Source organism: Leptonotus elevatus, chromosome 11 (genome assembly GCF_054856555.1).
Source record: "Leptonotus elevatus isolate MCC_2025b chromosome 11, RoL_Lele_1.0, whole genome shotgun sequence".
In the NCBI taxonomy this organism is placed as follows: Eukaryota; Metazoa; Chordata; class Actinopteri; order Syngnathiformes; family Syngnathidae; genus Leptonotus; species Leptonotus elevatus.
Window position 1 is genome coordinate 23073183 of NC_141249.1, and position 13716 is coordinate 23086898.

General features: G+C 42.1%; 1 protein-coding gene across 2 annotated transcripts in view; it reads left to right on the forward strand.

Moving 5' to 3' along the window:
- Positions 1 to 13716, forward strand: part of sned1 (sushi, nidogen and EGF-like domains 1) — a 28670-nt gene that overhangs the window by 5023 nt on the left and 9931 nt on the right. For both annotated transcript variants that reach the window (XM_086089751.1, XM_086089749.1), the window contains exons 2-15: positions 3073 to 3360; positions 3452 to 3592; positions 4976 to 5138; positions 5208 to 5333; positions 5557 to 5670; positions 5938 to 6051; positions 6677 to 6790; positions 7044 to 7091; positions 7178 to 7288; positions 10236 to 10328; positions 10983 to 11117; positions 11739 to 11858; positions 11964 to 12080; positions 12156 to 12302. In XM_086089751.1, coding sequence (XP_085945877.1) covers positions 3073 to 3360; positions 3452 to 3592; positions 4976 to 5138; positions 5208 to 5333; positions 5557 to 5670; positions 5938 to 6051; positions 6677 to 6790; positions 7044 to 7091; positions 7178 to 7288; positions 10236 to 10328; positions 10983 to 11117; positions 11739 to 11858; positions 11964 to 12080; positions 12156 to 12302 — 1831 coding nt within the window. The remainder of the gene's footprint in view (positions 1 to 3072; positions 3361 to 3451; positions 3593 to 4975; positions 5139 to 5207; positions 5334 to 5556; positions 5671 to 5937; positions 6052 to 6676; positions 6791 to 7043; positions 7092 to 7177; positions 7289 to 10235; positions 10329 to 10982; positions 11118 to 11738; positions 11859 to 11963; positions 12081 to 12155; positions 12303 to 13716) is intronic.

Sequence of the window (13716 nt, forward strand, 5' to 3'; positions counted from 1 at the left end):
GCAGAGTTGCCGCTGTATTAAAGTTGTTCCGAAGCGAATTTATGAGCCGAAAAGCCTTTGGAGTAGCGGAAACGTCCGTCTTTTGACGAGAAAGAAGCCGTGTTTCCCCTCCTGTTGACGCCCGGGCACCTTCGTCTCCATTCGGCAGGTTTGCTTTGGCCCGGCGTAAACCACATCAAAGTTTGTTGTGCTCCATAAAAGCGCCTATGCCGGCAGAAACGCACCCAAGCTAAATCCCGGATATGTCCGCCACTCAATAACTCCACCCCTCCTCATTTTATTTTATTTTTCTTTCAAAAAGAAATATGGACACAAGAGAGGTTTCTCCTGTGAATCTGACCTTGGCGCTGTTTCGACACGACAACGCCGGGCAGCACTTGAACCCGTTCGACCTCTCACATAAGTGCAAACTGCAAAGCCTCAGACATCATCCGCCACTTGCTCGGTCGGTTTTTTGGTTGTTTTTTTTATTCAGCATGCAAACAAAAGGCCCTCAGTTTAGTTTAAATGCTCATAAATGTGGTCAGTCACATATGACTGTTCTTCAGTTATTTAGCATGCCAACGATAGTATAATCACATGCGTGCTAGTACAGTATATTATTTATTCTTATAGTTAATGTCACTCTTTTGCAAATAGTTTGTTGCTACATACAACATTCTATTCTATTCTATTCAACAGACTATTCTTGCTGTTAACGTTCACAATTGTATCTATTCGTGCACGTAGTTGTCGATCCACTTCTGTTTCCTTCACAACCGCTTAGAATAGACTATTGCTGTTTGCTACATACAACATTGCTGACTATTTTTGCAGCAGTCAACATTCACTTCAGTGTATATATAGTATCTTATGTATTCATGTATAGCTGTCAATACACTGATGGTGTTATAGTCTTAACCTTTTGTAAATAGGGCCCGACCGATTAATCGGCCAATTATTTTCCCCTTTTAACGTTATCATTAAAGAAAGCCGAAGTTTTCGACGTTGTGAAAGTACCCTGAATGCACCATTTTGCCTGCGTAGCATGTTTAGCAACTAGCAAGTGTAGCGTATGTTATTCTGTTGTCTCTAAGCGTCCTTTAAGCTGTTTAATGACACCCCAGTTGGACCTAACTGTAAAACTAAACACACGACGATGAAATACATACACTCTGTATTTTTTTATTTTTAAAACATCGCTAGCCTAGCGCTAATGCTAAAAGCGAAGGGGGGAACCCATTCAAATGCTAACAGGAAGTTAGCGTCGACTTCGGGATTGTTTTTCCTTCAAATAACGAATATTCACACACAAGTGCTGCGGGAACACATACCCGCAGCTAAGATAACACTACGCAAAGGTACAAATTCTTCCCAATGTGTAAAAAACGAGTTATTTTAATAGAATTCAATCGGAGTCCAGTCCAGTACTTTTCTTCTGTACTCACTTAAAGCGTGCACGCCATGGATGCACTGCACCACACTGCCCCCAAGTGGCCACAACGCACAGGAACAGTCAGTATTTGTTCTTACTGGGTTTTCAGTTGCTATTTTTTAGTTTATTCTATTCTTATTTCACTTTCTTACTGTTAATATTTCAAGAATTCAAAGACTTTCTTTTCTCATAATTCAAGGATGCAAACATCCAAGGATATATTTTTAAATGATCGGCAGAGTAATCGGTAATCAGTATTTTTTTTCTGCCAAAAATCGGTATTGGCATTGGCCTCAAAAAATGCCTTACTTATTAATAGACTCATTATTGCTATTTGCTACATGTCAACTAGTCTCACTGTATGCATTTGTGTATGTTTATATAGTGTCTATGTATTCATGTACGGTTCATCCAATGTCGTCCAATGACCACAGAAACACATCATTAGCGCTTCTCTCCGCATGCGTGGGAGCTTCACAACTCCCGAGCATCCGTCCTTTTCATCCTGACCGCCTCCCGCTATCGGATGGGTTGACCTCTGCGCCCGTGCTCCACAAACACACACACACACACACAAACACACACACACACACAGAGGAACGCACGCGCACACAGGAGTTGAGGTTCTCACTGCATCCCGCTGATGCGAAGGGGAAGAAAGCTGCGGTCGGGATCATTAACTGAGCTTCCGTCCTTGTAGCCAAACAAAACTTCCTGGCTTGTTTTTACACCAAATGATGTTATGAGGGCGCGGAGCCAAAGCTGGGCCGTGTGCCTTTAACCGACTCCCCCTTAGCGTTGTTGTTTTGTCACATGCTGCTTGGCCACGCGGCCACGGAGGCAAAGTTCATCCCAGACAGTTAACCGCCTTCAAACCTTCCTACCTACCTACTATCTGCCTGCTTACCTAGCTAGCTACTGTTGCTAGCTAGTAACTACCTGCTGACATAACTCCCAACTATCTACCCACTTAACCACCTTCCTTCCTGGGAACCTAGCTAGCTTCTAACTACCTACTTTTTTAAATTATTTTTTTTACTGTCTTCCAAGTATACATTTTACTCTATTCAGAGTGCGACCAAATAAATTCAGTTTGGATTAAAATTTACTCAAAAATGGCAAAATTGACTTTCTTCCTAGGAACCTAGCTAGCTAGCTAGCTACCTAGCATCCAACTACCTACTTATTATTACTACTTTTCTAGCTGTCTACTAACTTAATACTATCTACCTACCTATTAACATAACTACCAACTGTTTACCTACTTAACCACCTTTCTAGGACCCTACCATCCTTCCTAGCTAGCTAGCTAGCTACATAGCTAACTTCCTACATATTTACTGACATAACTCCCATATCTACTGACATTATTATCACTTATCTTTCTAACTAACATAACAACTAACTGTAGGTAGGTAGCGAGCATGATAGCTAGGTGTAGTAGCCTGATGTTTGACTGTTATGATTTCGAAGCGGAAAAGGTGTGAACTTTCCATCCGTCTGAATGACTTCCCAGTTCGGAATCTGTTGGTTTGCTCAGCTAGCAATTCTGTCCGTCCTCGGAATAAAGAAACCTCGCATGCGTTTGCCACTCGGGAAGTGCAAACATCGACCCGGCTGCCGTCGACTCACTGATGATTCGCTTCTCTCGTCCACAGGTGAACAACAACGGCCTGGTGTCCTTCCTTAGGGAGGTGTCCCAGTTCACCCCGGTGGCGTTCCCAATCGCCGGGGACCGCCGGGTCGTGGCGCCTTTCTGGGCCGATGTGGACAACCGGCGGGCGGGGCGCGTCTTCTACCGACAGAGCCGCGAGCCGGACATCCTCCGGCGGGCGGCCGCCGACATCAAGATGTACTTCTCGGACTTCCCCGACTTCAATGCCACCTGGCTGCTCGTCTCCACCTGGCACCGAGTCACTTTCTATGGCGGCAGTTCGACCACGCCGGTATCTTCCTCTTAAAGCGAGCGCTAGACCAGGGGTGCGAACGATGAAGCATGTTCGGTAAACACAAATGCGTTCTCCTGTTCTTCTGCAGGTGAACACATTCCAAGCGGTACTCATTACGGATGGCGAGCTCTCGTTTACCATCTTCCAGTACAGCAACATCACCTGGACCACCGGAAGGCACGCCAGCAGCGGCGGGGATGCGAACGGCCTGGGAGGCATTGCGGCACAGGTGAGCATGGTAGATAGCCAAGGCGAGGTGGGCGAGAAGTCGGGCTGCCGGATTGTGGAACAAGTAATAATCAGGATTATTTGGGTAATCATTGAAATCGTCAGCGGTGCAACGGATCGCAAAGTCGCGGTTCGGAATCGATCGCGGATTTGAGCCACGGATCGGATCGTTTTTTCGGATCAGCAAAAAAAAAAGATACATAATAGTTTGCCTTCCTTTATTTTGTAAAACGCTTTTTCCCATTCATTTTTTTCTCTCTCAAAATTTCTTACATAGCCCTTTAGGATTTAGAAACACGACTTTTAAGTGCAATATGAGGCAGAAACATGATTTTTTACATGGTCCATGTGCAAAATAACAAAGTATTAATGGCTTAAAGCTGTGTTCCTAAAATCTAAACGGCTCGGTTTGACATTTTGAGTTGAATGTTGTTGTTGTTTTTTAATGGGCACAAGGGATTAATAAAATAAATAAGTAAGTTCTATTTATTAATTTATTTATTTTCTAATAATTATGAAAAGACCTCAAAGTGCTTCTTTTTTTTTTGCGTCCTAAATTAGCGATTGAACGTGCCGTTGTGTTGATGTTGGTCGCAACTACAATGTCAATCAAAACGACGATAAAGAACTCCTAAATGTCTAGAAGGGAAGTCAAGCTCGCCATCACGCCACGACGTGGCCCAACTTCAAAGTAAAAGTATACTACGGCTATTTGCATTGTATTACTGTATTTGGTCAGCTTTATTTTGAAGTTCGGCTTAGCGTTTTTTTTTTTACGTTGAGTAATGTTTCAGCTTCCTTGACATGTCTGATCGCGGGCGAGCCGAACCGTCCACGGATCAATGATGATCCGTTGCACCACCAGAAATCATCATTATTCAAATGATTTTTTTATTTTTTTTATTAACATTTAAAAATATTCAGATCAATAAATAAATTATTTGAAACACTATAATTATGTAAGTTCCTTTGGGAACAAAGACAAGATTTATTAAATTAGTCATTTAAAAACAAAAAAAGGTGCAAATATATACATTAAAACAAGTCAAATTATTATGAATAATCTTTTATTTTTATTTAAAATTATGCCGATTTTGTAATTGTGGAATGTAATAATGGAAATTGTAATTTAATTTCAATTAAGTGCACACAGCCCTAGCGAGAAAGGTAGCTAGATAGCTAATTAAAAGATCGATAGGTAGTCTGTTAGTAGTTAGGTCAGTCGGCAGCTAGCTAGCTAGCTAGCTAGTCTATTATTTGGTCAACCCTTAAAATCTGGCAAATATAACCGGATAGTTTTCAGTTCACGTAGTCTAAGACCTGGGATCTGATTGGCGAGCAGGCTCTGATTGGCTCCCCACCTTCCCGTCTCCCCCCCCCCCAGGCAGGTTTTAATGCCGGTGACGGAAAACGCTACTTCAACATTCCAGGCTCGCGCACCCAAGACGTGGCCGACGTGGAGACCACCACCAACGTGGGCTTACCGGGCCGCTGGGTTTTTCGCATCGACCACGCCCACGTGGAGGTGGGCGGCTGCAACAACTCGGGTAAGAGCGCCTCCTTTTCACCGACGGTGGGGACGACTTTTCACGCAAAACAACTTGTTGTTCCCCCAGCGTCGGTGTGTCCGCACCTGAGGCCTTGCCTGAACGGAGGCCGCTGCATTGACGACTGCATCACCGGGAATCCCTCCTTCACCTGCTCCTGCTTGTCGGGCTTCACCGGACGACGATGCCAAATGAGTGAGTCGGCAGGCCCCTTTCACGCGAAATGGCCCGTTCTGTATCGATACCTTTCACGTGACACCAAATTTCATATCATCTGTAAAATGTGGTATTTTTCTGCCTTTTTCATGCCTTTTTCTGTGCCAGAATCTCACCATTCTGTATTGGTAACTTTCATATAGCGACACTGTCTTTGTGCACCTTTCTAAACCCCTTTCACGCTGTCACCCGTTCTTTGCAGATGTAGACGAGTGCGCCTCGTTTCCCTGCCAGAACGGAGGAACGTGTCAAGACCGCGTCAACAGTTTCGGCTGTCAGTGTCCGCCTGGATACACCGGGTCTCTGTGTGAAACAGGTACCGTTGCTGCTTGCATTACAATAATCGCAAATGGAGCGTAAACTAAATACAATGCATTAAAGAGATGCGTGAAATTCACAATTCGCTTCTGTGGCCTTTTCGTGGACATTCCCACAGCCGGGCGCTGTGAAGACGTATCCGTCCTCTTTTGATACTTTATTTGACGGCCAGCGGCGCATACTTGCAGCACGAGGGGAGCCGCGTGGCGGATATATCAATCGGCTGAGTAAATATTGAAATATGGATGTAACATTCCGTTTGCAGACGTGGACGAGTGCAGGGACGGGCTGTGCCTCAACGGCGCGCTGTGCGTGCAAACCGCCGACAATTTCACATGCGTGTGCCCGCCAGGGTACACGGGCGCGCTGTGCCAGACAGGTAGGACGCAGTTTGTCATGCTTGACAATCAGAGATTGCAAATCCAGGTCCAGGAAGTCAAAACCCTGCCACCGTTCGGCTTTAGCTCCTCGTGCTAGCTAGCTAGCTAGCTCCCTAGCAGGTAAACAAGCGCCCGGGGAGCTAGCTAGCTAGCTAGCTAGCTCCCTAGCAGGTAAACAAGCGCCCGGGGAGCTAGCTAGCTAGCTAGCTAGCGCCCGGGGAGCTAGCTAGCTAGCTAGCTAGCTAGCTCCCTAGCAGGTAAACAAGCGCCCGGGGAGCTAGCTAGCTAGCACGAGGAGCTAAAGCCAAACTGTGGCAGGGTTTTTACTTTCTGGACCTGGATTTGCCACCTCTGATGATAATGAACTCCCATTTAGTGCCTATTTTCACGATGTCACTGCCAAGAACTGGGAGACTCTTGTATGACATCGCTTTGAGCAAATTCAAAGAAGATTTAAAGGAGAATGAAACATTACTGCTAGCTTTTATGCTAACATGTAACGTGAAACGCCATAGATGGGCTAATAGAAATTAGCGACGTAGCAGGGGTTTACTGTGTTCAGTGTTCTTTTCATTTTTTCTACCAATATTAATGAGAGTACGTCCGTGTCACATGATTCTGCAGATATTGACAAGTGCGACTCGCAGCCCTGCTTGAATGGAGGCCAGTGCGTCAATCACGCCAGCAACTTCACCTGCCTTTGTCCTGCTCCATTCACAGGAGTCGTCTGCGAGTCAGGTGAAATTCAGGTCAAATTTTCAAGAAAAACAAAACAAAAAGACTTTTGGTCATCGTGTCGTCAGGTGATGGCTTGTTGACAAAATAAGTCAAGTTTTAAGGACAGGAAGCAGAAATGATTTGAATGAAGTTTTTTTGTAGGAAATATATATATATTAAATATTTGTATTTAATATTTGATTTAATTTCATATTTGAAAGATGCGTAACTTTGCTAATAGAATAATAAAATGTATAATTTTTGTTTCCCACAGAGCTGATGGAGCTTCAGTTCAATTCAACCGAGTCGAAAAACCAAACCGGTGAGATCGAAGAACACTTTATGGCACACGTTTGTTTGCTCGGTGTTTTGTTGCGACTTTGTTTTTTTTCTTTTCTTGGCCTGCAGACCCGTGCCAACGCGGCAACTGCGGCAAGAACAGGATCTGCCAATCGGACGACGGCTCCGGAGTGCGCCGGTGCTCATGCGCGCCGGGATACTACGGCGACATGTGCCAAGGTATGCGCGTCTGCGTCCGCTCCGGTAGCACCGAGCGCAGGAATTCCGACCCCTGCCTTGGAAGAGGTCGCATGCTGATGTATTGTTGGAATGATCAAAACCAACGCATTTTAGTTGAACCCGGGGGGGGGGGGGGGGGGGGGGTTAGGCGGGCCGCCATCTGTAAATATTTGTTTTATGGAGCGTTGTTTTTATGAGCTTACTAACAAAAGAGGAAGCGCTTTGTTGGAGACGCCCAAACCGCGGAATATGCTGCTACTTGCTCCTCTGGAGCACGGCCAGGATGCCACAACAAGCACCAAAACACGGCAAGGGGGATTTTTCTAGAAGGAAGTCATATTTGCCTACAGTAAAGTTTATTATTATTATTATTATTTTTTATGTTTTTCAATTTAAAAAGATGCACTATTACGAGAATAAAGGCATCTTATTTTTCTAGAATGAAGGAATATTTAGATTTTTTTTTTCAAAATAAAAAATTCTATATTATAAAAAATAAAGACATCTTTTTCTCAGATTTTTGTGAGAAAAAGGTATTTTTTTCATGAACGGTCATTTAAAAAAAGTACTTTTTTTGTAGAAGTGGAACTATTATGAGGATAAAAAGGACATTTTTCTGTAATACAGATGTATTTATCATGAAAACAAAATGCACTATTATGAGCATAAAGGCCTGTTACTGTTCGAGAATTAAGTTTTAAAGATGCACTATGACAATATTTTTTCATAAAGTGTCATTTTTAGAGAAGAAAGTGAAATGTTGCTCTATTATGAGAATAAATCCATGTTATTTTTGTAAAGGCCTATTTGATGGAAAAGTCATATTTTTAGAGAATAAAGTTGTACTTTTGAGACAAAAATTGAGAATAAAGATGTTATTTTCTAGGGGAAAAAAGATTTTTAGAGATAAAAAATGCAATATTATGAGTTTAAAAGCATTTTTAAACAAAAAAAATCCTATTATTATGAGAAGAAAGACTTTCACAATATTTCAAGAATAAAGGCACATTTTTTTTAAGAATAGCATTTTTTCTCAACACGCAATACTACGAGAGTATACCAACATTCACATTCATTCATTCACCGTTTCATTTGAACCTGAGGCAATGTCGGTTCCTGTAAATATTTGTTTTATAGCGCGTTCTTTATGAGTTTACCAACAAAAGAGGAAGCGCTTTGTCTAGACAGCCAAATGTTTCTTTTATGAGGGGATGCTGCACTCTGCGGTATTCAGCTCATTGCTTCCCACCGCAGAAATATGCGGCTACTTATTGACTCGTCTGGAACTCGGCCAGCGCGCCACACTGAGCACCAAAACGCGGCCGGGCTGCATTTCTCGACAAAGAAAGGAACAATACAAGAACCAAGTTGTTAGAAAATAAGACGTAGTGATGTATTATGAGGGCAAAGACATTTTTTCTAAATTAATAAATAAATTCTATCTTGTAATGTTACTAGAAGGAAGTCTTATTTTTTAAGAGTACAAAGTTGCATTATGTATTTTATTAACAATGTTTTATTGTCTTTTTTTTAAGAATACAGTTGTAAACTTTGAAGAGAAAAAGGTTTAATATTTCTGAGAATTAAACACTATTGCTTCCCCCCCCCTGAAAAGGCGTAATAAAATGAGAATAGTCATAATTTGAATTATTTTGAAATTAATAGAATAAATATTTATTTGAGAATAAAGTTGGTGCCATATTTTGAAATAGAAAAAGTTAAAAATTTCCAGAAAAACGTTTTTCATTAAAAAAAATAAAAAAAATCTTGTAATATTATGACAATATGAAAAACAAAACTTGATTTCTCAAAGATTACAATACTTTCCTGACCATTGTGTCATCATATCAGAGAATAAAGCCAAAATAATCTGGAAAGCGATCGTAGTGTCTTTTTAATTTGAGTATGATAATATGACTGGTTAAATGGAACCGTGGTTAATCCCCGAAAAGCCATGTTGAGAATATGACTTTGTTGATTTGTAACGACGAGTGCGAGAGAGCGCAACACGGCCCCCGCACAGCGTTGCCATCGCTGTGGCAACGCTCTTTAATAGCGTTGGAGCTCCAGCAAACAAGCGTGCAACTTTTGTCACCCCTGAGCTCAACCAAGCATCTCCTAAATCTTCCCCAGTGCTTTGCTTGGAACGGCGAGTGGAAAACAAACAAAACAAGCGGGACACCAAGGGGGGGGGAGCGCCTCGTGGCTTCAAAAGGTAGCCAATGAAAGAGCGCGTTGTGCTAATGAAGCGTCTACGCTAATCGACCCCAGGGTTCTCGCCACATCAGCTCCGTATCACGAGAGGAATAAACTTCAAAGGACAGGCATTTTTCTTTTTGCGTGATACGTCTGCTTCCTCCGCCTCGACGCTTCAATTAGGACGCCGAGGGTAAACGATAACATACCCCCCCCCCCCCCCCCCCCCAGGTGACTGCTAGTAATAACTGCAGAATGCAATTTTCAAAATGTGAAAAGTCTTGAATGCGCTGTTTTGGAATTGGTTGAATAAGAATGAGTTAAATTTTGGAACATGCCTCCATTCCTTTCAGCGGGTTTATTTTCATGGTCAAATGTGGATTTGTGGGATTTTTGTTTCCTGCACGTCTTGGACCTTTATGGAATTTTATGGATTGGGTTATTGGAATGGTTTGAATCAGTCGAGAAATGTGGAAGCAGTAGAATGTCAAGTGGCCAAAATAATAATAGCTTCTTTCTTTTCTTTTTTGGTACAGAATAACACGTGTGTGAACGCTCTTCAACGTTCACACAATAAGTCACATGACAGCTAATCAATAACAAGATGAAAGGGCGCCCGCTATCCGCTACAGATGGTCGCCATTCATTCGCCATTCCAGCCCGCAGGCTGCCTTTTGTTTACATTTGGATCCGCACCCAAATCCACTTGCTAACTTTTGCTATATCCGTGTGTGTGCGTGCGTGCGCGCAGAGGAGTGCCTTTGCCAGAATGGCGGCGTATGTGTGGACAGCAACGGGACGTGCAAATGTCCCGCCTCCTACACGGGACTCTACTGCCAGTTTGGTAAGTCCGGACTAAGCCCTGTTTGTTTTTTAAAAGTTGTCTGTTAAACTGACCCATAAGACAAATAAGCGTTGATTAAACAGCACAAATGTTCAACCAAGCTTAATGCTAATGCTAGAAATTAGCATAGATTTTATGGTAGTTATAAAGAGCACACAACAAAAGACAATAACCATTGTATATTTCAACTTTAATACTAATAATAGTAATAATGTGAAACACTAACAAAAATAAGCATTATGTAATATGTAGTAAACCACCACAAAAAACTGCTCCTTTAATTCTCAGTTAGTAGCAACAAAAACAGTATAACAAGTATACGACAATACCAACACAATACAAAGCAAATGTTCAACCGAATCGTATTAATTTGTGTCACAAAAGTCAAATATCTTATTGCTAGCATATAAGGTCAGATGGGCTAACAGAAATGAGCATTGCTACAGTAATTCTATAGCATCAACCGTAAGTTAACACGCAGCGGCTCCACGTACTGCTCTGCTGCTGCTGCTTCTTGCTCTTACGCTACATCAACGTCCAGTGGCGCTCAGTGCTGCCTGGCATGTTGTGTGGCACAACATGGTACTACAATGCAATATAAGCAAGGGTTGACTGAATGTATCTTTGTTTTTGTTTTTTGTGGTTTGTTTTCAGAAGTGACCCAGATGCCATGCAGCAACAATCATCCGTGTCCCGACGGGGGTTCGTGTTTAGAGTACGGGGGCGCGTACCTGTGCACGTGTCAGACCAGCGCCGCAGAACTGGACCAGCGGGACTTTTACCCTTATGGTAAGAGCGCCCAGCCGTGGCCACTAAGACATGCGCAAACGTCCGACTCGTACTTGTTTGTACTAGTACCCAGGCGGCGGTGCTTAACTCATTTGCTCCCAAAAACGTATAAATACGTTCTATTTCAAATGTTTTAAGTGTCGCAAAGACATATTTATATATTTTTTTACGTTTCTTTATGCTAGAGCATACAAAAGGCCTCGATGCAGCCTCTCAACTGCAAAGAACGGTTGTGGTGGCCGTGGCTCAGGGTGTAGAGAAGGTCGGCTGTTGGATCCCAACATAGCCCTGGTTGATCTCTTATACTCTGCTGCCACCTGCTGGCTGTTTTTGTAATAACTACCATTTTTTTCAACCGTTCTTTGCAGTTGAGAGGCTGCATCAAAGCCTTCTGTATGCTCAAGCATACAGAAATGTATGAATACTTCTTTGGGACACTTCAAACATTTGAAATAGAACATATTTATACGTTTTTGGGAGCAAATGAGTTAAGGTGGAACTGTAATGTTACAAGAAGGATATTTTTTTCATCTTCCCAGTGTGGCTGCTGGAGGTTGCAGGTGTACCGTTTTAATAACCCAACAGAAGGAACACAGTCAAGTGTCGCTTTGTGTTTTTCAGTACAGCCCCGATCCGTCTGCGACTCGACCCCGTGCCTCAACGGCGGCTACTGCTACGAGCGCGACGGAGGGTACACGTGCCAGTGTACCCACGGACACTGGGGCAAGCACTGCGAGAAAGGTACTCGCGCCGGGGGGGGGGGGGGGGGGGGGGGCTTGATGAACAGTACAAACAGAAAAAGTCACAAGTACAAAATGACGAAATGCTCCCCACGTGCGGTTACAGTGCGACTCAACACGTGCGCCTCCGGCCCGTGTCGCAACGGGGGCTCGTGCAAGGAGGAGGCGGGCAGCTACAGATGTGTGTGTCCTTACAGGTTCACCGGGAAACATTGTGAAGTTGGTGAGTGGGGCATCACAAATGCTTTTTTTTTTTTGGGGTGGGGGGGATAAAAGTTTGCAAAAATGTGTCATTTAGGGAAGCCTGATCCATGCGCGTCCAGTCCTTGTGTCAATGGAGGGACGTGCTTCCACTACATCGGGAAGTACAAGTGCGAGTGCACGGACTTGTTCACAGGAAGACACTGTGAGGTCAACACTGCCGCCGCCACGCACCTTCACACAGGTCAGACATCCCAGCAAATAATCATTTTCAATCAAATGCAAGTTATTGTTTTCAAAATTGTAGAACATTATTTTCAGGAAAGTACATTCTTGAATTAAAAAGAAGACATGATTGAAAATTAGGACTATTTTCTAAAAAAAAAAAAAAACAGCATTCTCAAATAAATATATATATAACATTATTTTCAGAAGAAAATACAAATTCATCAGTGAAAAATACCTTCATTTTTTTTCCGCAACATCAAAATGATTCTCAAAAAATTCGGCTGATATACAAAAAACTTTATGTCGTTTTTCCCAAGCTAAATTTTGACATAAGTCACTCCACACCAAAATAGGACAATATACTGCTAATATTCCACTTTTGATCTGACGCACCCCCGGGAATAGCGCAGCGATGATCCATGTGACGCTAATCTTAGCATGGTTGCTGCCCTGTAGCAGCGCGGGCCCGTATACAAGCGAGTAAAAGCTATTTCAAGTCCAAGCCCCGGGACACATGAGCATTGATGCCGAGCTCCTTTTAGCCTCAATGTGCCCTGTTGCCATTACCATGTCCCGGTGACCCACCTCACTGTATAGATTGTTATATTTAATGCAGAGCTGTGACTTAAGCTTGAAATTAATGTGTTGAAAAAGAATTAGGTTTGTCATTCAACAAAAAGACCAATGGGTGAGATTGCCATGTAACATTTTGTTGCCACTGGTCCATGGAGATGATAGGATTGAGCTCCATGAACTCTGCCTAGTGACAAGTGACAGAGCAAACATGATCCAGGAAGTAGCCTTCAAACTGAAAAAAGAGGGATGGGGGGGGGGGGGTCATTCACTTTTTTCCTCCCACTTTTTTTTCATTTTCATTTTCTCCAAAAAAATACCCAATAATTTTTGCTATATTAATGTTTGTTTTCTAAAAAAAAAAGAAAAAAATATATATTTTTTGCTTTCAATATGGTATTACAATTTATTTTCTAAGAAAGTAAATATTATGCTCATAGGGTTCTGACTTTACCCTTAAATATTTTTTGCTTGAAATAATACAATTATTTTGTTGACAAAATTCGACACACATGACTGTAATGTCACCTTTTTAGAAACTAATACAAAACTATACGACATACTATAAGTATTGCAATTTTTTTTTTAATTAGACATGCACGTTTTTGTAGTTACGACTTTTATTTTTATTTATTTTTTTAGCAACTTTCTTTTATGATATTGTTCTTTTAAGATTACAATATATTTTCAGTCACATTACATTTTACATTTACATTACCGCACAGTACAATTATTTATCTTATATTATAAAATAATAAAGTATTATGCTATTTAAAAAAAATTGTAAATTAAATTGCATTATACTATAATATTATTACTACTATTGCTACTATTATTTCCCCTCAAAACTTTTTCTT